Raw genomic sequence first — 24,041 nt, 5'->3', positions numbered from 1 at the left:
GCAGAGGTTCTATGATAAACAGTGAGGCCAGTTCTGGCTTAAAGGCTGTTTGCATTATATGGCTGGAAAGTGCATAAGGAGAATGCATATGTCCTGGGTGTCTGTAGCCCTCGCCCTTTTTCCTTGTGAGTACCACGAAAAAAATTTCAACACTGAAATCCCCATTCTGAAAGTAAATGCACCAGCCCCAAGTCCACGGACTGGACACTACTGTGCAAATAAGAACAAAATGGCAAAACTACATGATGACAAAAGATGTAGTCCTATTGAGTTCTTTATAAAAACATTAGCAATCTGTCATGAAAGTTATATCTCTAATATATAAGAAAAACAGCTTTTTTGTTTTGTTTTGTTTTCTAGCATCTTGCTACATTTTTGATGGATAAAGGTGATGCTCTGGGCACGGTGGATGAAGCTGTCAAACGACTGACGCATCTGGAATCCAAGGATAAAATCTGGGCCCAGGAAATGGTTCTCCAGGTTATGAGCAATTCCATCAGCCTTCTGGACTCTGGCACACAGGTATAGTGTTATATAATATTATTATAGCATTGATATAACCACAGCTAGTGTTGGCATTAGTGGAACAGGGCCCTGACTGATGCTGAAGGAGGCCCAAGTGAGACTTTCACTGGCAGTTACTATGGGAGGCCTGGAAGTGTCTGTACATTAAGGCTTCCAATGTAAAAAAAACAAGTTGAACATGTGTAGTGACACAACTACAGTAGTGTGACTTAACTTAGTTGTTGCCTCTAGATAATTAGATGCATTTATGGCTGTATAGCAAGGGCTCAGATTGTGTAAAGGATATGAAGATGGAGGTAAAACCTCCAGATACGGACTGACAAATATTTATTTTCTATATTAGGACGAGTTGGAGAATTTCTCTCTGTCCATTGTCCAGCACTGCCAGAGTGTACAAGGCCCACCTCGCTATCCGCAAGTTCTCCTAATAGTATGTCAGGAGCCGGATCAGACCAAGCCTGATATTCACTTCTTTAATTGCGAAATGGAGGTAAGTAATAGAAGCTTATTATTAATTACTTTTCTGGACATTGTAACTTAACAATATACTGCATACTAAATAAACAATATACAGTAGATGTCTGCTAGTGTCTTTCAATTGTTAGAGCGGCTTTCTACCCAAATGTGGTGTGCATTAACAGAATTGTTTTTGTGCATTGGTGCACGTTGCGTTAGGCAGCTCATTCATTTTAAATAGGCTGAGAAGGCACCATGACGCACAAACATTTCTAATCTTTTGACCTCTGTCAATTAAACCTTTTTTTCCTCTAGCCTGTGATCAAAGGTATATGAACAATCCATAAGGACCTTTGCCCCCACTGAGGTGACAGATTTGCCTGGACTGTTTACCTCCTAGTCAATTGCCCCAACAACACTCTTGATCTCTGATAACTATAGATATTGCCTAACTATATACAATAACCATTACCATCCAAGTGTGTCAAGAAAAATAGTTGTATTTCACTAATGGTTGTATTTCATTACTTCTCTGGTCTTTGGATATTTCAAAACGAATCCCTTGAGGTGAAAATTGTGCCTGGAACTTCTTATCTTTGAGTCAATTACCCCAAGAACACTTCTAAACACTACCTATATATAGCCTAATCATTTACAACAGCCTTTACCTCTCACCAACAAGAAACTGTTGTTTGTTCTTTTTTGTAAATACTTTATTTTTTTAATTATTATTAATATACAGGATTTATATAGCGCCAACAGTTTGCGCAGTGCTTTACAATATAAGGAAGACATTACAATTACAATACCATTCAAGACAAGATAGAAAGGAGGGCCCTGCCCATGAGGGCAGAGCATGAGGAGGTAGCTGTGTGGGGATGAATTGTTTGAGAACGTGATAGTTCAGTGGTTTGTTTGAGGTGGGATAGGCTTCCTTGGAGAGATGAGTCTTTAGGGATCGCCTGGGTTGGGGTAATGAGTTTCAGAGGAGACTCTAGAGAAGTCCTGGAGGCGAGCATAGGAGGTGTTGACAAGGGAGCAAGAAAGCAGGAGGTCTTTGGAAGAGCGGAGGAGATGGTTAGGGTGATACTTTGAGACAAGGTTTGAGATATAGCCGGGGGCAGGGTTGTGGATGGCATTGTAAGTAGTAGTTAATATTTTGAATGTTATCCTTTGCGTGATTGGAAGCCAGTGGAGGGATTGGCAGAGACTGAGCGGTTGGTTAGGTAGATGAGTCTAGCAGCAGCATTCATGATAGACTGAAGGCGGGAATGCACTGCGGGCGTGAGGCGTGGCTGCATTGCTATTGACTTCATTGAACCGTCACGCCCCCTCCCACCCCTGAACGCAGGTGTTTTTCGTTGGTAGATCTCATTGAGCTCGTCATTTGAAAAATATATCTCCAGACCAAAAAATGTGGGTGCCACTGCCATAGACACACTCCTAAACATTGTGGACAGCCTTCCCAGAAGAGTTGAAGCTGTTATAGCGGCAAAGGGTGGGCCAACTCAATATTGAACCCTACAGACTAAAACTGGTATGCCATGTGCGTGTAAATGCAGGCATCCCAATACTTTTGGCAATATAGTGTATATATAATGCCTAATGCAATAGCCTGCGCACACATATGAAGGTTTGTTTTTTTATTTGACTGCAAAAGTGGAAATACACTTTAGGGTTACCAATAAAGGGTTGCGAAAAGAAGAACACCAGACTCCAGCTTTGAAAACAGAGAAAAATGACTGGTTTGACAATGACCGAAGCAGTCTTCACTCCACAGGATAGACTTCAAAAGCATCCAAACAGCTGCACACTGATAAGGTCACCGCGTAAAGCAAACTTTATTCGACTCCAGCGCGACACGCAGTCCCTGTGTTCCATCAACTCTAGAGTTGGTGGAACACTGCACACAGGGACTTTGCAGCATGGCTAGAATCAAATAAAGTTTGTTTTTTGAAATGACCTCATTGATGTGCAGCTGTTTGGGTGCTTTTGACACCAATAAGGAGTATCGCTTAAAGCAGATCTCTAGGATTTTCAAACGTTACCCTTGCAGTGGGGCTAACCCCACAATGCAAGGGTTAACTGCTTGTTTTGGTGTAGGGAACGGAATAAAGACACTCATCCAATCCTTAATCGTGCAGCAGTGATCGTTCACCTGTCTCTCGCTCTATGACTGGCTCAGCGATACAGAGCACAGCAGCACTTGCCGCTTACATTCCTTGCATAAGCTTAAATTTAGACTTTTATTCCATGAATCACACACATAATTATCACAGTCTCAACGCGTTTCGTGGCTTTAAGTTGGCCACTTCTTCAGGAGGGTGTAATGAGACACTTTAAGCAGAGTGGTAGCGTCTCCTGGCGTGTATTGGGGAACTTTTAAAAATCCTGGAGTGCCTCTTTAATACTCTGTTATAGTGCAGGTGCACTGCAGCACACTGTATATGCGTGTTGGGGAGAAATTAACAATAAATGGTAACATGCCACAACATACATCATAATGCACATTGTGATGTGAAGGAGCTGTTAAATACAGATACTTTGGTAATAAATCAGAGCAGCAAGGTTAAAAAGCTAACCACTAATCTACCATGCCACCCGCTTTTTATTTTCTCCACTTGTCAATTTTCTTTTCAAACTCTTCATGAGAATTTAACAATATTTACAAATAAAGGAAGTGTCAGATTTTAAATATTTTCTGTTTTCAAATAGTAACTCATGTAGTTTGAGCAGCTATATAGTCTTGTTCCATATTTAACATGTAATAAAAGTTTATTTTTGTACTTATGTGTCAACCTTTGATGCTCATACTGGATATACTATATAGATAACAATATAATTAAACTTTATTGTTTTATTATCTAGACATGATTTAATGAACAACCCATTAAAAAAAAAAAAGAAGAAGGGAGGCACCTATAAGCTGAGACTGTGAAAAGAAAAAAATGGGTGGCCAGATTATTTTGTTTTTGCCTGAGTAGCACTGTTAACGTTAACAAGTGTTTTGCTCATACAGGGCAAAACTACAAGTTGTGCTTATAGCTAAAGTGACGATGTGTTTTCAAAGGCCATCCCTGAAACCCATTATACTCAACTTTCCTGGAATTCCTCGCACCTTCTTGCTCCTCTGCAGCTCTCGAGAATACCCAGTACTTCCGGGTATGGGGGATCATATGACTTGCTCTCCTGTGACAGTGACCGGGCCTTGCAGCCAATCACTAGGCTCAAGTACTGTTACATGACATGACTGCACCCCCACCGCAGCCCCACTTGTTGCCAACCATACACTTTTAGCACCAGTTGAGGAGCACGGAGCTGCCAGGAAATACAAGTAAGGGGGGAATATAGGAATCAGGGGATGCCCTTGGCAGAGATAATGTTAGGAGAAGTGAGGAGACGAAGAAGCTCTGTGTCTAGTCCAGGTTGTGGCTTGGAACCTACATGGGATTGAGGATTTTCTCACCACCTCCATATTGCAGCGCTGGGTGCCTGAGCAGTCGAGTAGAGAGAAGCGGTGGTGTCACTTGGGCAAAAGAAAAATTAATTACATGATCTCCCATACCTAAAATAAGCGGATACATACCTTGTTTTTTCTGGGGCATAAGAGTCTAAACCTGGAACTTACACAACTTCTTTTCCTTGATTCCACAAGGGAACAGAGCACTGGGGGAGCGAAGGATAGGTAATAAGCAGCCTTGGGTGAAGTTGTTCAAAAAGAACAAGTTACATTGCCGTGCATTGATTGGGTGCCTGTGTGAGCTTGTGTTTGGAAACATATGTAAAGTTTTACTTTTAAGCAAGACAAGAGGCAGGGAGATAGGTAACGGACTGCAAACAGTCTGGCAAAAAAAAGCTGGCAAACTTAGTGCATGCAATAAGGGCCCATCTACCCCTAAATTCAAACACTGTCAGTGAAGCCATTGTCAGAAAAAGTTTAAATGAATGCTACATAATCATATGTTTTACCAAGAAAAACTGGTGGCAAGGCATATCCTCAGTCTCCCCGGACCCGCCACACTTTAGCTAGTGACTTGGCAAACAAGCAGAAGCAACAGATGAATAAGTACGTACTTCCTTCTCTTTTGTAAATAACAAAGGTAAAGGTATCTCTTTGCACTGAGATATAGCAACACGTTGTAAAATTCTCTTTTGGCTAAAACAATATAAAGATCCAGTGACTCTAGGCATATACTCCAAGTGGGGCCAGAACTAGCCACACATTCACAATGTTTCACTGACACAGTGGGACAGGTATGGCAAATGTGTGTGTTGACGAATATGCATTTGGTGCTGTTCAAAGAGCCCATTCCGGGAAAAGTAACAGTTTTTTTAATACTCGAGCCTGATATTTAAGCAGGCCGATTGCAGCGGCTGATTCACCTCCGCCCCAGGATACTGTATTCTAAAAGCAGCACATTAGTGATTAGTTGGCTTCAGTCACTGTTCATCCAAGAATTTTCAGATCAGCTTACGCAACAAAAGCCAATAAAATTTGTTTTGCCAAACGGAAGGGTGCCAACAGGGACACGGACTGCACAAATTTTGCTCGAGTCAGCAGTGGTCCCCCACTGTATTGATAATAGGTTGCACACACAGTTAACACTCCCTCCCATGCCTGCTTCCCCTTCTGACCACTGGATATGCTTAAAGAGGGTCATCCGTTTTCATTGGGGTGGGTTCTCAAAGCACCCCTATTAATAAAGGCCATGGGCACTGCACTCTTGTGGCACATGTAGAAACACAAATCCAATGACTCCCTATTGAGTCATTGCATTTTGGATGCAGAGAATTTAACAAAGCACATTTAAAACTATAAAACAGAAGTTTGAAAAAGTTGGAAAATGTCACCTGACAATGGAGAATGTTCAGGTAAATCTGACCAGTAAAAGTGCTAAAAATAGGTTAAATGGCTCTGGTAAATGTAAAGCTAATGACATTCACCACTTTATAAATGTTGATGAAGAAAGATATTATATGCAAATACAGTATTGTCTACATTACACAGTAGTATGTATGTGTGTATATATATATATAGCATCAAACATCTGTCAAACATATCTACATACATAAATAATGTTAATTAGTTAATCAATTAGTCATTTTCTTACTTCTTTTTTCTATTTCTTTGGCTGCAAGTATGTGATGTTAAATGAAGTCTGCATGGCTTTTTGGCACCACCATCTGGTTCTTTGTGGCAGTACAAATATGTAATCCAAATACGTTTTAAAAACAAACTGTCACAAGAGACAAGCTGGGCGACCATTGCTAACCTCCTACTGAAATTGATATCTGCCTAGTTGCCATGCTGTTTTTTCTGATATTAATGCTTTTTGAGTCTCTGACCAAGAACAAGCATGCAGACAGTGTAACATTAAACCCTTTGATCTGCATATGTGATTCTGGTCAGCGATGGAGACAGTATTGTAGTACAAAAAGGGTCGAAATTAAAGCAAGACAATTAGTATTTTAAAATAGGGATTAGCAAAGTCAACTTTGCATTCACTCTTAACAGGTTTCCTGAAATATGATAGAAATGTTTATCTACATTGTTGAGTTTTAGATTTGCATTGCTGTCATATGAGGATAAGATGCATAGTAATATGTAATGAAATTGAAAAATTTTTTTTAAACAAAGCGAATTGCCTCCAACTTAATTTGATTCATCAGTAGATTGCATGTTGCAGACCAATAATTTCTTTCTTCAAACAAGTAGCTTAAATTTCAACACTTTTTCTTACAAAAATAATTTCACACAATTTTATTATTTCCCTATTCAAACATCAATGAGAGCGGCCATAACTACCTCCCTAACGGAGCTCAACCCGCCTTCAGGATCCATAGCAGCAATGTGGTCTGCTATGGCTATTGTTATGCCACTGTGTGTTGGGCATTGTATAGCTACTGGTCAAGACCTACAACCAACATGTCAGGCAGGGACAAGTCTTACATCTTTGACTTACTTTGCAGCTCTGTGATGTCAGGTGTCTAAATTCTGAGAGCTGCAAAGAAAGCTGATGCTGAAATATGTGTCACATTTGCTCATGTCCTTTGAAACACCCACCTTTCACCATGTCCACGAGTCAGCCTGGTACCATGGCACACTTTGAATGGTACACTTATTTTTAGTGCACAGAAACCCTGTTTACAACATTGGGAGTTGTTTCTGTTCACCACCCAAGCCAAAGGTCCCCAATATTCCCCTTTTTAATTCCAGAGATATGGTGAGTTTTGTTGAACTGCTAAAGAATGAAACACTGATGGAGCGGCAACATCAGTGGACTTTATCTCGTTACCATGTGCATACTTCCTTGGGTGGATGTAATTGCATTATGGTTGCCAACCTTATTTAATATAAAGTTTGTATTTTATAAGGAAACGTGTTCTAAAAGAAATCTTGGGTCTCATTGCTGAAAGCTTTTGAGAATGGCATTTGCTTGGTTAGCAAGATAATCCATTGGTTTACATAACTTCTAAATCACTGACTTAAAACAAGCATGCAGATCATGAATTCTGAATTCACATTCTATATGCTTGGTGCATGCTTTGAGAAAATAACATCTTTAGAGCAAGGTCTACAATGACTGCTCCAATGTTTCCCATAATACAGGTTTTCTTTAAATGCTGATTCCTAAGTGCAGTAACCCTTGGCAAGCAGCTCGATCTCATCTTAAAATGATATGAGCTCTCCAGAGTAAATGTTGTTTGGTTTCTATAGGTTCCCACTTAGATGTTAGCACTTAATAATTCAAACCCTTTACTAATTATGGATGCATGTTATAAACCTTGTTGGGCTGTAGGGACGAAATGATTATATGATCCATATTTTTTTTCCAGGCTGATATGGTCCATGCAGATATTGAAAGTGCACTTGCTGACATAAAGCATGGGAACAAAATGAGGCCACAGACACTCAAGTAAGTAAAATTACATTAAAGTATCTTGATCAGGCAATACTTGGGGCTCTATGTCAGGTCACAGCTATATGTATGATGGTCAACTTTCTGCCTGTTTAGGATATTCATGTTCTAGTTTGTCATACCAGCCATCAACTAGCATGATGGCTGGTGGGGCATGCAGGGAGTCGTAGTTCTCTTACACAACCATGATCCAGAGATGTATCCACATGCCTGCTGCAGAAAAATGATATTTCATTCTTATAGTTATTAGTCATCAGTGTAAATATAGTTATTGACTTCACAAACTAATTTTTTATAATGTAAAGATTGGGGAACCCCTGTACCACAAAGCCAGGGTATGTTTCATACCTAGCAATTGTTGACATCTTTTATATGCAGCATCTGATTGGCCAGAATTCTCTGCCAATGCAGTTTACACCTTCATGTGGTCAAATAGCACTGTATTTGAATAGATCATAGAGGTTCCATTTTACCTTGACTTTAGATGCTACACACTGGAAGATGAATACAGTGTATCCCAGGGAGGTTACATTTAGGCCGGCCATACACCAGTAGAATATCCTTCGAAAAAAATTGTTTTCGCAAAATGCGTTACATTTTTTTTCTGATAACTAATTGGGGCAAATGGACAATCATTTTCGACCCCAGTGACGGAAAAAATCGAAGCAACAGGATGGAATGTGGTTTTCCTTCGAGAAACTCCATTAATATCCAAAATCAAAAACAAAAACGTTAAAACATTTTTAAACAAAATTACATTTTGAACAATTTTCGTCAAGTCTAATGGCATTATCAAATGTTCTGGCAAGATTTTTCATATAAACATTCGTACAAAAATCTACCAATGTCTGGCAGCTTTACACTTTGGAATAAATGTGAAAATATGGACAACATCTAAATCCTTGGTTCTCAACTGGTAAGTCGTGACCCAAAAGTGGGTCGCGAACCCGTGTTCAGTGGGTGGCCGCATGCCTTCCACTTTTCTAGGTGAGATACTCCTCAGCCTCCCCCTAGCTCAGCACTCTCAGTTCTCGCGCCAAGCAGCCATTCAGAATATGCTGCCTGGCCCTAAGTGTCAGCTTGAGGTGGGGTGGGATGGGCTGGAGCTATGGCCGCGAGGGAGCTCCATCCATACATGTATTGCTTACAGCACCCTTGCGTGTCCTGGATCGCGACCCCCCTGTTCACTTGCGGGACCCCATATGGGGTCGCGACCCACACTTTAAGAAGCACTGCTGTAGAGGTACCTGGACCGGAGTGACGTGACATTCTGTCTCCAAGCACCTCTACAGGGTGTGCAAGGGAGGTGTACAAGCAATGCACATATGGATGGAGCTCCATCACTGCACAGCAGCCCACACTAGACCCCAGGCTGAGGACCCACTCCAGTTCTCATAAGATAGGGAGACTGGGTGGATCTTAAAAAAATAAAATAAAATAAATATTTTTTTTCTTTTAGGGTGTGTATATGGGTGTGAGATTGTGTCTGTGGTTGTGTGTGTCTGTCAGCATTTTTGAGGGCCCGTTCACACTAGTACAGTGTGTTAATCGAACAGTCCTGTGCCATTAATGCACTGTACTAACCAATCGCACCTACTATGTGTTCTTGTGTGGGAGGTGCACTGCGTTGCCATTCAATTAAATGGCACCCCAAACGCACCTCCCACCCACAGTTCAATCGCCCTTACTGAAACGTGAGGTACCGCAATGCCGTGCATTCCTTTGCAGTGCAACTTGGGTTGCGACTTAATGACCTAGGGCAAATGTGGGTCCTGAGGTTACACAGGTTGAGAACCACTGCTCTAAATTATTGATAACATCGGCATAACGTGAGAACGAGAACACAGCTAGAGCCACACTATTATGAAACATGAAATTCAGTGCATTGTATTTTCAGTTTCAAATAGAATAGCTATATTAGACTGACCCTTACATGGGCATACCTTACACTGAATCGTTGCATGTCCCTATGCCAGTATTAGAGCTGCTTTCTTGTTACACCCTTGTTGGGTGTATCTTAAGTAAAAGAAAACACTTAGACTTTAGTTGATAAGGGAGTTATAAAATGCAGGAACATGGAGTGTCACATAGTACAAGGTTGATATTTATTACATCCACTTGCAAGGACATAAGTGAGGCAAACTATAAAAAAAATATTTGAAGAAAACATATTTTTTGCTGAACAGTTCCTCCTCTAGCTGCATTGTCTGTAGTATGTTACTTAGGTATTTATTCCCACACCTATGCAGAGTATTATAGGACAGTATTAGGAATATATTAATTGGCCATGCTATATTGCTGACCTTTAAGTACCAGGCAGAGTGTAAATAATTGTATTTATGTGAACTTGTTAAAGAACAAAATAGAAGCCCCAAATAGAAGCTGCAACTTTCCCCAAAGTCCTTGAAGTTATAATTTGTGCTGCTTCTATCTGAGGCTTGTCACCAATGCATTTTCCTTTGTGACAGGTTCCCACATCCCATCACCCTAGTGGATTGTAACTGTATTATAAAAAAATTGCACAGGTCATGTCATGGCATGGATGTATGCAAGATACTGTACATGCTTCTGTGGTGTACACAGTGAGACAACATAACTATTTTGTCTGATGGAGCTCTCTAATGGACCCTGCTAAGCAACTAGTCCATTTTAGAGCAGCTGAATTGTTGGTGACCATTGATTTATACATCTTTGTGCCAATCTTGAACCAACACCTTTTGGTTTTTTAATCTTGGAAAGAGCAGGAAATCGTTAGACCATTAGAACATTTTATTGCTATCTTTTTCTTCATTTAAATGATTTCTCATTACCTGCTGTCTGTTGTACAGGTATTCACCTGTCATCTCTAACTATAAGCCAAGCCCTAAAATTATTCTTAGCCCTACCCAACTCCCACATTATTACCAAAATGTATATTTTGGTCTCATAAAGGCACTGCCAGCACAAGAGCTAACAATGTTATACTTACCAGAACCAGGCTCCCAACCGATTCCTAGACCGGTCCCTCCAGCCTGTCTCCTCTTCTGCTCCAGAATGTAATGCCCCTCGGCGACCTCGCATCCTACACAATATATAGAACGTAATGACTCACGGGAGCCTTAGACTACTGGAGTGGAGGGGGAGTGAGGGTGAAGGGACTAGTCTAGCAGCCAGCTGGGATCGTAATTCAGGTGAGTATAACTTTGTTATTTTAGCTCCCTAGACAAAATGAGCACTTAACCCTTGTAGTGAGGTGGTAGCCCCACTGCAAGTGTTAAGATTTTATTTCCCCAGAGTTCTTCTTAGAGCACTAGCTATAGAGGGCATCTTTGGAGCTACTTCCCAGCTACTTCCCAGACTGGCTTTGTTGGCCACAGGATAAATTCCCTTTTGCTCCTTTTTTATATTGTTCTGTGAAACAAAAATACCTCTTTTTGACTGTAATGAAAGTGCTATTCTTGATTGTAGGGTTAACCAGGAGAGAATTAAGCAAAGAGAATCAATCCTTCCACCTGCCACTGCCCCCAAACCAGCCTTCAGAGATAACAAAAATCGAGTGATTTCACCAGCTGCACCCAATGACATTGGTAAGATATCATCTATAACTTTTAAACTTAAACTTAAAGCTGAACTCCAGGCGCATATTTAAAAATGCCATTGATTGTATTTATTAATTTATTTATTTTTATTGTATTACATTTATTTTAATGCAGCTAGTATTAATAGTTAAATATGGCTAGATTTCAGCCTTTGTAATCCCCTCTACAACAGTACTCATATTAGGAAAATATGCCAATCAGGTGTTCTGCATTCACATGTACTGAAAAGGAGCATGCTGAACGGAGGACAGAGAAGAGATATAGGGGTTGATTTACTAACCTTATAAACACACCACGAACATGTATACACCTCTGTAGTGTGTTCCCTCCCAGCATGATCTATGGGTGGAATCTAAACACCTTTGTAGTGTGTACACACCCAGCAGGTGTGTTGTGCAAAGCCCTGCCCTGAATTGCAAGGTGATGTTGTGTAAATTAGCTCTATGTTGTGTTGCTTGCGTTGATGAATGCAAGGAATGTAAATGCATGAGCTAACCATTTTTGTCTAAACTGTGAAGCAGCATTATATATGCATCATGTGCATGATTTTTCCATATATGGCATTAGTGGAAATATGCTTATAGAGACTTTTTGGTTGATAAATACGCTTTGCTGTGTAAAAATCACACGCACCTAGTGCGTGCGTGTGTTTAGGTTAGTAAATCACTCCCAAAGTCAGTTGCTGCTCTATCACTGTCCAATCCCATGCCAGGAGCAGGGAGGTGAGCAGACTGCTTGCTTATATGCAGCAGGGTTTCCAGGCTGGCTGTGCTTTTTGTCGAGCTCTATAAATCTCAGGACTGAATGAAAACTCTTGCAAGTAAAACAGCTCCCGTACATGTATTTCATCTGTGTATTTATCTGTTTGCCTGGAGTTTAGCTCTAAACTAACCAAAAATGTTGCAGTCTAATTGTACAATCTAATTTAGTATTACCAACAACAATGTAGTGCAAGGGCCTAACGATTGCATTGTTCAGGTATGCCCTAATAATACCTAGTTGTTGGTAAATCTAAATTAGTTTGTGCAGAGATTGTACAAATTCAATAAAACAACTGAAGAGCATATTTAGAATACCATAAACAACAATCAGGTTTTACTTACTGAAAGGTAATTTCTGATTATTGCATTTTTCTCATTGCCGTATTGAACAAACTGCTTCATTATCATAGCAATGATAGCCGTTTTTTTTTTCTGTTGCTAGTAAATGTTCAGGGCAATTTGGTAGGTCTGTGACATGCAGAAACAGAACAATGAATCACATAAAATGCTACTTCATATGCCAAATATCTGCAGCTTTTGTGTTCTCTTGATGATAGCATATATTATGTTTTCATATTTACTTTGGCAGAGTTCGATAGAAGAAGTAACATCTCTCAAGAGCCAGAGGAATCCAGGGAAGTTCTAGCAAAGAAAATTGAAAAAGAAACAGTAAGCAAAGCTTACATTTTTTTGGGTGGTGATCAATAAAGAAATCTGAAAATTATAATAAGACACTGATGGGCAGTACAACTACTTTTCCCTTTCTCTAAAAAAGAGCTTCTCAGATTGTCTAAAGTGGGCTATTGACATCAAAAGGAACATATAGGAGCACCAGTACAAAGCACTGGTATGTCATTACCATAGTCATTTCGCAGTTTAGAAAAACAAAATACCATACATTTATAAAGCCAGGGCCATCCCTATAATAAGGCAGCCTGAGACGGTTGCCTCAGACAGCATCTCATTGGGTCACATGGGCACACTTGCCACCCCCTTTCTGGCCAGAACGTCTAAGGTTGCAAAGAGATTGTAGCAACCTGTGTCACTCTGGCTGGCGTCCCGCCCAGCTCACTGACATCATTGGTTGCCAGGAGCTGAGCTGTGGCGTCCTACCCACCTCCTGGCAACCAACCACCCCCCCCATAACATGTGCAGCCAACCCCCCGCCCCTGATACCCCCTCCGGTAAATTGCAGGCGTAGTCTGGAATAAAACTGCAGTGTCCATCCCATAGTGGTCTCTTCCATATAGATAGGACCCTTGGGAGCTAATTCATAAAAGCTTGACCCAGCGTATAGCTGGACAAACTCCGTTCCCACAGCATTATTGCTGCTAGATGGAGCCGAGGAGCATAGGAATTATCTAATGTGAGTAATGGCATACGAATGGTGTTCACCCACCTATACGCTTGGCAAAGCTTTTATAAATCAATCCCATATTGTTTGCATATATAATTTCTTTATTTTTGTATTTATTCAGGAAAAAATAACATTTATAAAATTGTCCATGTAATGTTTTATATTTACCAGTAGAACAATAATAGCAGAAGATGTAGCTCTAAGCTTATCAGGCTGGCTTGCTGCTTTGGTATAAGTAGGCCAATTTTGCAAATAGCCCTCAAAAGTAGAGGCTCAATGAATGCTCATTGACGCATAGCTGAATGAAGTGAAATATTCAGTAAGAGCGGTTAAGGTCTGGAACTCACTGCCATCGGCAGTGATTTCAGCCACGAGTGTAGATTTGTTCATTCCATGCATACTCTTGTAAACATTAACTATTATTGTTACTCTTTAAACTGTGTTTAAGCGCATGGGTGGACGGATCTTCAATCTTTCTTTTGACAGACTGCAAGTGAGCTAGCATATTAATGTTCTTACCAGTATAGTGCCACTCTTGTTCAAGAACATTACCTGTTTCTTGAGTTAGCTATGGACTTTTCCCACAGTTTTATCCACTGAGGGTACCTGTTGAGATGTTGATTAACATCTAAGATGCCACCTTGTCCTGCTCAAAATGGCATAATCCTCTAACGTGTATATAATGTGGGAAATTGTAAAAGGAAATAATCTTCTTATGTCCATGGGTATCTTAAAGCGGGCTATTGATGTTTCGGCATTGTTGAATTGCAGTCAGGATGGTGTATGTTAATATTTTATAAGTTTGCCTATATAGACAATTTTTGGCTAAATCTTAGTGATTTAGGTTTCTTATTCATGAATAACTGGATAGTTTGAAGACAGAGAGATGCTCGCTCTCCAAATCGAAGTAATTTTTAAATTGTGTTGTGTGTCTTTTACATTTTTGTTATGAAATTTCTCATTTGAATCCTTACATCTCTATCACAGCAATGCTTAAACTGCACATTGGATGACATAGAATATTTTGTGGCAAAACTCCAAAAAGCAGCAGAGGCTTTCAGGCAGCTGAACCAAAGGAAGAAGGGCAAAAAGAATAAAAAGAAAGGACCAGCAGGTAATCATCTATTTATAATTATCATTGTGTCACCTCCCTGCTCTAGACACTGTATAATTTCACATCAGGATTCTGAAGCCGAAAGAGCTAAACAACAAGTTATGTTTTCTAGACCTTTTCACAAAACCACAATTAATGCTGAACTATAGACAGATTTCAAAATACACAACTTAATGCAACTATGTAATCATTAACACATCATTAAATGTATTTTTAATGTGAGCAGTGTGAGTACCTGAATTTGAACTGCTGTCAGCCAGCATATCAGGATAGGCATAAGTCCAATACTCATAGACAATTAAATGTGTATGAAAAACTTGACTTTTCATGGAATCTTGCGTAATGCTTAGTTGGGTCTCCCATAACATTAAAAAACTTGTAGGGAGGTTCGGTGGGCATAATGGGTGGTGCCGAGCTTGACTCTTACAGGAAAAGTTAAGATTTAAATATAAATTTGGTTACCTGTGTATATATTGATCACTTTGACATTAGAAGGTAATATTACTTTATGCTTTTTTCATATACTCAGATTGCAGTAGCTTGGTTTGTGGCATTTAGTGCAAACAGGCTATACTGCAGCATGGTGCAGTTAGCTTCCTTTAAGCACACCACACCTTTTAAACATGCCAGTTATGTGATTACTAGAGTATTGACTGCAGTGAATCCTAGGTTTACTTAAATATTTATGCATGCAAATTGCCTGAATCAGTAAATAATTTACAATTTGGTGCATGTAACTGGAAGTCTAGTAAACATGTAATTTTGGCCACCTTTTTGGGACCAGATTTGGGAAACACTTTTACACACAATAGTATTAATTTGCTAAAAAAAAAAGAATTTTGAAGCTGGCCATACACTGCTTAGATTTTCAAAAGAACTTTCGTATGAAAGAACTTTCGTATGAAAGATCTTTCTTTTGGCTTTCTATTAGTTGATGGGTTCAAATCGATGATCGATTTCAATTGTAGTGATTAAAAAACTTGAAGGAGCAGGATGGAAAAATTTTCCTGAATGAACGATATTCGAACATTGAATGTAGTTTTTGTTTGGGAAACTCCATTCATTCCAAAATCGAACATTAGAGTCAAAACAAATTTCAAATGACATTCGTCAAGTGTCTGATGGCATTGTTGGGTGATAAAGAAAGATCTTTCATACGAAAGTTTGTTTGTTAATCTACTAGTGTATGGCCAGCTTAACACTTGGGAAAGTGAACTTTTGATAACTTTAAACACCCAGTCACATACATAGAGGGATTTAAAAGAATATGAACTTATGCAAAATTACTCCTTTGCCATGTTTTAATTTCAAAGTAATAAACTATCTGTTAACATATAATGGTCATATACACTATACTGCTTTTTAAGATATAAAATCTTAAAGCCTTGGGGCTCTAATATGCAAATAGTCCCTAAAGTTACATTTATCTCCTCGTCTTTTACCACTGATACATTACTATTGCTCCATCAAAACCATAAGCAGCCTCACTGACCAATAGTAAGGTGGAGGAAGGGGTAGAGCCAAGGGCAACTAGTAATGGAACTAGGATCTAGTTGTTATAGTTATTTGTCCACTGGGGCTCCCCCCGATTATGGGGCTACAGGGGTTCTTTACATGATGGTTTGCAGAACCTATAGTTATTACAGTTCACTTTAAATCCTTATCTTTCAATAAATCTCCCATTTTGATTGAAAAAGATAACACAATCATGTCTTTGGAAAAGCAGCATTTTTTGTGTGATTGCATTTTGGAAATAATAATCATATTGCTATTCCAAATCACAGAGGGAGTCCTGACACTACGGTCTCGGCCACCGAATGAGCTTGAGTTCATCGACTGCTATCAAAAGATCAAGTTGGCTCTTAACCTCTTGGTAAGAATACTTATTAATTATGTGTAATTTGTCCCAGAAAATGCAACACTTCCATAGTGCTAACCACTAAGCCACTGTGCTGTGCTACTGATTTTTGCTATAATCTCAGGGTAATGAAATCTCATTTTGTGCTCATCTATAGACACTGCCATCTTCTGAAAAAATTATATTAAATATCAGATATTTTACATACATACCTTTATATTTACTGTATATATTTGTGTTTTCATTTTTGCAAATAAGAATGTGACATAATTTTCTGTACTCATGCATAGAATGATTATTCTGTGTGTTAATACTGTTTATTACATAATGTATGTATTTTAGTTTTTAATCGTCATTTTGTATTGCTTATAAAAGGGGGCCCAAGATGCTGAACCGATCAGCATGGATTTACTTGGGCTTTGCATTCATCTTTGGATGGCCGGCTTGTAACATTGGGGGATTCCAAGGTTTTCCGAGGGCAAGTGATTATATCCCTCTTGCATTTTCAGCCCCCTGATTTACTGCCTGATAAATGCAAATAATGGAGCTTCACAGATAGCCTTTTAAGTGGCATCTATACAACATGGCCAGCTTAAATTGTCCACTTCAATTGAAGTTTCGACAATTCAGCTTGAAGGTGATCATGGATTGCCAAGTTCAAGGCCACAACCCTTGTTCTTTTCAGTGTTTGATATTAATCCATGCTTGATTTTCACTTCTTCATATATCTCTTTAATTCATTGTGGAATAATATTTCTCTTCAGGCGAAGTTGAGAAAACATATCCAGAATCCTAGTTCTGCAGAGCTTATCCATTTCCTCTTTGGGCCACTGGAGCTGGTGAGCTAATGTTTTTATTTCTATTTCGCCCTGTCTGTAAAAATATACTTCATATAGCTAATACTGTATTAACAAACTAAAATAATTGCCATTGTGTTACACATTGTATCAGATTAAAATCAGATAGATGTTGCTTGGGACTGGCCAAGGCTGTAGATGATTTGTAAATAGAAATGCATTTACGGTATTTTTTACTGCTTCTTTCTAGCCTGATGGCTTGATCTGCCTGAGTATCTCCTGTACAATTTATTTGTTTGATTTGCTTTACAGATAATACAGAGCTCAGGAGGTCCAGATTTGGGAAGATCAATTACCTGTCCTCTCCTCTCAAAAGATGCCACAGATTTTTTGAAGGGGCATCTCACCCCAAAAGAAATGCAGATATGGGAAGCCCTGGGAGAACGATGGACCAAATCAAGGTAGGTAAAAGGAAAGTTTCATGCAGATCTGCGCAGGATTTGGCAGAACAAGATTCAGTCAGGATGGTCCAGTGAAGTAAGAAGCATACCTGGTAACTTTGTTTATATGAAAGGGCTTCTCTACCAGTTTATATATTTCCCTAAAAAACAACGATTTACTAACTGAAAACAGGCTGTTCACTTTGCAAGAGATTTTTCATTTTGCAAGGGAAATTTCTGAAATTGATGACAATCGAGGAATTGCAAACACAATTTTTGGGTAACTCTTTAGTTCTCCAAACCATAGATTGTAAAAGTTGTAGTCTTAGCATGACAACTAATTGGATAGCCCTCTCTTCATACAATGCTGGGTCCTACTAGTTGCACATAGGACACTATCTGTACGGAGTTAGTGAGTTCTCCTTTGAGTGCTTTAATTTAACCCCCCCTTGATCTACAAACATAATAGTTGGTTAATCAGTGTCCACAATTGACTTTAGTGTGTGTGTGTGTGTGTGTGTGTATAACAGTGAAGTAAGGAGTCTAGAATGTAACCTTCAGCAGATGAAGATAGGTCTATGCAAAATATTGTGTATTACTCCAATATAGTTGTAACAGGTATGGATGTAGTCCTAAGCATCTAACAAAAAGGACACTTTTAATTTCAGGACAGAATGGCCAAAAGAGCCTGTGATTCCTCAGTACATTCCTAAATTTAACAATGGATGGATACCTCCTCTAGACATCTTCCAGGGAGCTCCTTGGGAGCTGGACATGGGATATCCACCAGAGCCTTTTAAATCCAAGATGCAGGAAGAGGTAAGCACTGCTCTACATATAGCTTAATTATATGATGAATACAAACTAGGGTGCATTCTAACCATTATACCACAGGCATGTTATGTTATAAATTACACTAGATATGATATAGGTAGAGCAGAAAAAAGAGGCCTTTTCATGCTGTGATAAAGCAAATAAAATAATTCAATTCCCAAACTTCTGTTTGTAAATTGAACATTTTTGGGAAAAATAAGGAGTTGAATCATTCATACATCATAGTAAATTATAATTATGTTGTTTTATAGTCTATTTGTAGGATCATTCGGCTCATTGATGACACCCATTAATGATCTCAATCTTGAACCAACCTATTCATCTTCTTTGGCTCTGTAGCTTTACATGCTGGTACACTTCCCGTTATTAAATTACTGGCAAGATAAGCCTGCTGTTACCTCTACTGACGCATTCCCTCCTACAGGAAGAGCCTAATCCACCCTAATTAACCACACCCTACCTATATTTATGTGAACAGACTGGCAGATCCTCTTTTTCAGTACAAGAAAGTGCACTCTGTATTTTAGATTCTGTATATACCTATGTATAATCACCTTATGATTTTCTAATATTACTAATAATACTAACAACGGTTAATACATTTGTTGCAGCCACCCAAACCAATAGAAAACCTTGGACCTAGAAATGTAAGTGGTACCTCCTGTAAATGCTGTTTATAATGTACCTTCATTGGTTCAGATTATAAATTAACTATGCTTAGGCATGACAGAGGGGCATCTGGTTAGTGTGTTTGTGCTTGTGTGCATGTTTGTTTTATGTTTTAACACCATTTAATTACATTGTACTGTACCACACCAAAGAGTGTTTGTAGCACCTACAGGGTTGTTGGGGCCTCTGGAGGTGTAGACTCTAGCTAACACTCCTTTACTGAAAAAGTCAGAATGTAGATTAAAGTTCAATTGCAGCCATTTTTTTTTTTTACATAATATGGAAGGGTTACAACAATTTTCAAAGTGTTATTGTTTAAAAGTTCAAAGCCCATGCTCACTCCTTATTACTAATAAGGATTAATATTCAAGTGCCTGAAAGAAAGAGAGAGAAAAAAAGAGAGACTATAGGGTTGAATTACTAAAGTCCAATAGGCTGTTCACTGTGCAAGGAAATGCACAGCCTGGCTGATTTGGTTGATAGCGCCACTTATGCACTCTTTGTGCCTTAACAGCAGTAGTCACCCCAAGGCAGGCCTGGACCTTCACAGTTAGCCAATCATAATTATTGGCTTCACCAGGCAGGAGGTCATAATAGCCCTTTTGTGGATTTCCAGTGACAAACTGGACAATGGGGCTGGCCCACTGTTCTTGGGCCCACCCTTCTTTCGCTACTGTCTGCTCAAATGTGGTAAGGAATGTTTCCACATCATCAGTGGGGGCCACTATGCTTGCGTGGATTCTTGATAAGAAACAAGGTGGACAGCCAACAAGTGAGTAATCTCTTGCTAGTCCTCCATTGTACCTGCTCTACCAGAGCACCTCATGACAGGTCTGCGCTTGCATATTGGCCAGTGGCAGATAAATGCCATGTTTACAATTTAAACAGCTTTTCTAATTGTAGCATTGTCTGCTTGTATCCTCCACCGAATGTAAAGTTCAGGTTGTCAGGGATCACCAGCACAGCCATATGATAAACATAATGGTGGATTCAACAGCAAATGGAAGAGTGGTTAAATCACATAAAGTAGTGTCTCACCAACTCAAGGGTTGTTACCCGCATAAGGGGTATCACAGTCCCAGAACTTTTGAATGTTCCTCAGGAGGTAGAGACAGACCTCAACAGTGCTCAGCAATTCTGCAGCTTAAACAGCTTAACATATATCTGTCACACTCTAAACTCCTACTACTGCACATGTGCTCCAGGGGTTTCCTGTATTGAAACTCCTCCTGCAGGTGCAATGACACCCTACTGCCTCTTACAAGGACCCAAACCCAAATAATGGGGAGATATATTGCCTGTCCAGTCCAGGACCCATACCTGACATCCTGTACACCATATAGAATAATGATACTACAAAATGTAAAATTACCCTTACCAGCTAATCAGTAAGAACAATTAAAGAATACTTTTGATTGGGCCTACTGTCATATTTACAGTATACATTTTGCATCAGATGTTGCTGTTGATAGCTTATATTTACATAGCTTAGATTCATTAGTGTCACAAAGAATGTGATTCAAATGTCAAATATGTGTCTTCCAGGCTTCTCCTCCGAATGGAAATCCTTATCGAACTCCATCTTTCAGACAGCAGTCTCTACCAGTTCAGCCTGAAATTAAGCCAGAATACAACCCAGGCCCTATACTTACCAGGTAAATATTGGTGAAGTTTAGATGAACTAGAGCCTGACATACTGTAGACTCTTAGCTCTGTTAAACATTTTGTTCACACCTAAAAGCTTTCTCACTTTTGGCTGGCAGAGGTCAAATGTGATGTTCTTAGTAGCATTGTCTATGAATGCCTGATTTGTGCAGCTGCTTCCCTCTGTATTTTTGTTAGTGGACACATGCTTTCCTACAGTCCACCTAAGGCATTTGCTATACTTAAATCTTGGTTCCTGACCAAGATCAGTAGATACTTGTACTGGTCTTCAATACTCGTATCTTACCATTTGGCACAGACTATCCGGGCAAAGATTACAAGGGAGGGTTAATGTTACAGGTTAGTGGTAGAATACATGGAGAGTTAGGCCTGATTCTCACTGAGCGTATTGTCGCAGCTGATTCAGCGCAACAAAAAGCTTCCCCAAAAAAATCCCATTCATTTTTATGGCCCCTGTTCACACTTGACTGTTTTGTCACAATAAGCAAAACATCTGATAGGCAGAGCCAGCTGTCATTCACACAGCTGGGTGAATCCATCCCGACTGCGGTGGTCTGAGTATACAGCAAACTGTAGCCATGTACCGTGAGCCATGATTCGATCATTATGACTTTGCCCAATCATCGCTTCACAGTTCTCTGTGCCCTGATTGGGCAAAGTCTTGCACCTGACCTGTGGTCAGGTGCAAGGCTTTAGCCAATCAGGGCTCACAAGGCACAGTGCCTTATGGGGAGCTCGGCAGGCAAACAGCCCGCCGAACGTACTGACAGTTCGTGTGTTCGCCGAACACATGAACTGCCAATGTTCGAGCCCATCACTAGTCCAGATGTCCATGAGTATTGACAGTTGTGTCCCCTATAGAGGATGAATGCCTTTATCCAGTGAATTTGTATACACTGTTTATGGAAATCACAATTTACAGTGTTTTGAGGGAGACATTAACTGCATGAAAACCTTTAATATGATTCTTGCCATCCAATGAGTTTTGCAATAGATTATGAAAGTTTATGTATAACTACATGTTATAATTTTTTCTTATAGATAGAGTAGGGAAGGATAAGAACCCCTGTCAAGTTTTTTTTTTTTTTGCTGTCTCTGCTTGGTGAATTTACAAAATCTTAGATCTTTTTTGCTAGAACAAGACACGAGGGTAAATCTTCCATTGGAATCACATGTTCTGGTGACAACTGTATAAAAGGGGTATTCTCCTCACTTTGTTTAGATATTTTCTTACTTTCTGTTGCATCTTTGGGACCGCAAGTGAAGAAATATCTCTTCAATGGCTGAGAGAGAGCAATAAAAAAAAAGAAGAAGAAAGAAAGAAATTGTCAAGGGGTTTTAACCCTTCCCCACGCTATCCAAAATTAAAAAAATTTTTGGTTATACATACAATTTATCTCCTCTATTGTAGTTATTAATAGGTAAGTTCAATATTAATGATTTGTTGTGATATATTTTTGAGGGTCACCTATAATTCTCAGCAATTTCAAGAATGTTTGTTAATCATAGTCTCCCTTCATTTTTCTTCCTAAACAGTTATGAAGCACCACTGCCTGCACAGCCACAAAAATGCGCCAAAATTCGTTATGACTTCACTGCCAGAAATGCCAACGAACTTTCAGTCATGAAAGATGAAGTACTGGAGGTAAGATTGCTTTTATAAATTGTATTATTTTCTTCAATTCCCAAAAGATTATCAGCCTGTTACAGGCCAACATTTTTTATGCTACTGTATATTTTAGGTGTTAGATTTGGTCTTTTTATATATATATATATATTTTTTTTGCAGATTCTGGAAGATAACAAACAGTGGTGGAAGCTGAGAAACAGCATTGGGCAGGAGGGCTACGTCCCATATAACATACTCGATGTAGTGTCAACAGACGAAAGCCAGGTAGACGGACCATATGGCAAGGTAATAATATATTTAATGAGGAAGAACACAGTGGTTGTTCTTATAGGAATTATACAAATGCCCCCCTACCCCAGTCTTAGGGTATGTGAGATAATTGTAAGATCTCATGTCAGTGCAGGTGTCCTGAGCCATGCAACTGACCAGCTGTTGTTCTGAAAAAAAAGTTCAATGGGTTTAGCCAATTCTTAGACATAGTAGATTTAGCTCTGAAAAAAAGCTGGATGATTTGTCTTAAAAATTCTGAAAATGTATAGCAAGAACATAAGGACGTTCCATTTGTGTTTATTAGTATGTTATATGCATGTCTTTGCTCTAAATTATATGTGCTAATGTTGTTGTAGATTGGAAGCAACTACAGAGAAGGAAACCCAAGAAGTCCCATTAGCCCTGCATACAAGCTTCCAAGTAGTTATGCTGGAGATAAATGGGGAAGTGAGATGGCTGGATGGTCAACCAATCAGAATACCAAACAACGTAAGTTAAGTTCTGGTTCTACAGACCTGTACTTTGCCTACGCCCTGTACCTGCAATAGCTTTTCTATCGCCAACCTGCTTTTGAATCCACAACCGAACCCTACCAGGGAGCCCTATACTCACAATCCTACCAAAAATCTAATTTGACTCATACCACTCATTAAAAGGGGTTGTTTTGTGATAAAGTACATTTCTGGCAGAGCTAAACAAACACAGAAGTGTGTAGTCACAGTGGTAATCATATTTCCCAATGCAGGCAACACATGGCTCCGCTGCTCTGCACAAATGCCTCCCTGTCCATATAAAGCTCTGCAGGAATAGTAGGAACTTGCGTTTTCCTGCAGCAGGAATGCCTAATCTGGTGTTTACAAGTGACAGCTGTCACCCATTCAAGTTAATGATCAGGTGACAGCCGCTGCATGGAAACTCCTGCACATCGCATGTAATGGTATCTAATATTACTACATGCGGTTAGAAAACACTAGGGAGAGTGATTGATTCCTAACCAAATGTAATCATATCAAACACCATTACATGCGATGTGCAGGAGTTTCCATGCATCGGCTGTCACTGCTTGTAAATGTCTGATTAGGCCTTCCTGCTGCAGGAAAACGCAAGTTCCTGACGCAGGAATCCCTAATTGCATGTAAAGATACAGGTGTGAATGGAGCCTAATAC

The 24,041-nt window shown here is 39.5% G+C and overlaps 1 protein-coding gene across 2 annotated transcripts in view; it reads left to right on the top strand.

Moving 5' to 3' along the window:
- Positions 1-24,041, top strand: part of EPS8L2 (EPS8 like 2) — a 116,442-nt gene that overhangs the window by 85,731 nt on the left and 6,670 nt on the right. Inside the window, exons 5-19 of one of the 2 annotated variants that reach the window (XM_018556050.1) lie at positions 361-522; positions 869-1,015; positions 7,819-7,898; positions 11,349-11,467; positions 12,830-12,909; positions 14,585-14,711; positions 16,496-16,577; positions 17,327-17,408; positions 17,679-17,827; positions 18,475-18,625; positions 19,252-19,287; positions 20,855-20,964; positions 22,511-22,619; positions 22,764-22,889; positions 23,231-23,363. In XM_018556050.1, coding sequence (XP_018411552.1) covers positions 361-522; positions 869-1,015; positions 7,819-7,898; positions 11,349-11,467; positions 12,830-12,909; positions 14,585-14,711; positions 16,496-16,577; positions 17,327-17,408; positions 17,679-17,827; positions 18,475-18,625; positions 19,252-19,287; positions 20,855-20,964; positions 22,511-22,619; positions 22,764-22,889; positions 23,231-23,363 — 1,693 coding nt within the window. The remainder of the gene's footprint in view (positions 1-360; positions 523-868; positions 1,016-7,818; positions 7,899-11,348; positions 11,468-12,829; positions 12,910-14,584; positions 14,712-16,495; positions 16,578-17,326; positions 17,409-17,678; positions 17,828-18,474; positions 18,626-19,251; positions 19,288-20,854; positions 20,965-22,510; positions 22,620-22,763; positions 22,890-23,230; positions 23,364-24,041) is intronic. The other variant, XM_018556051.1, reaches the window with a different exon arrangement.

The sequence above is a fragment of the Nanorana parkeri genome, unplaced genomic scaffold (genome assembly GCF_000935625.1).
Source record: "Nanorana parkeri isolate BGI_ZX_2015 unplaced genomic scaffold, ASM93562v1 scaffold222, whole genome shotgun sequence".
NCBI lineage: Eukaryota > Metazoa > Chordata > Amphibia > Anura > Dicroglossidae > Nanorana > Nanorana parkeri.
The sequence above is the reverse complement of the archived record's forward strand: the minus strand, read 5'-3'. Positions and strand labels throughout refer to the sequence as shown.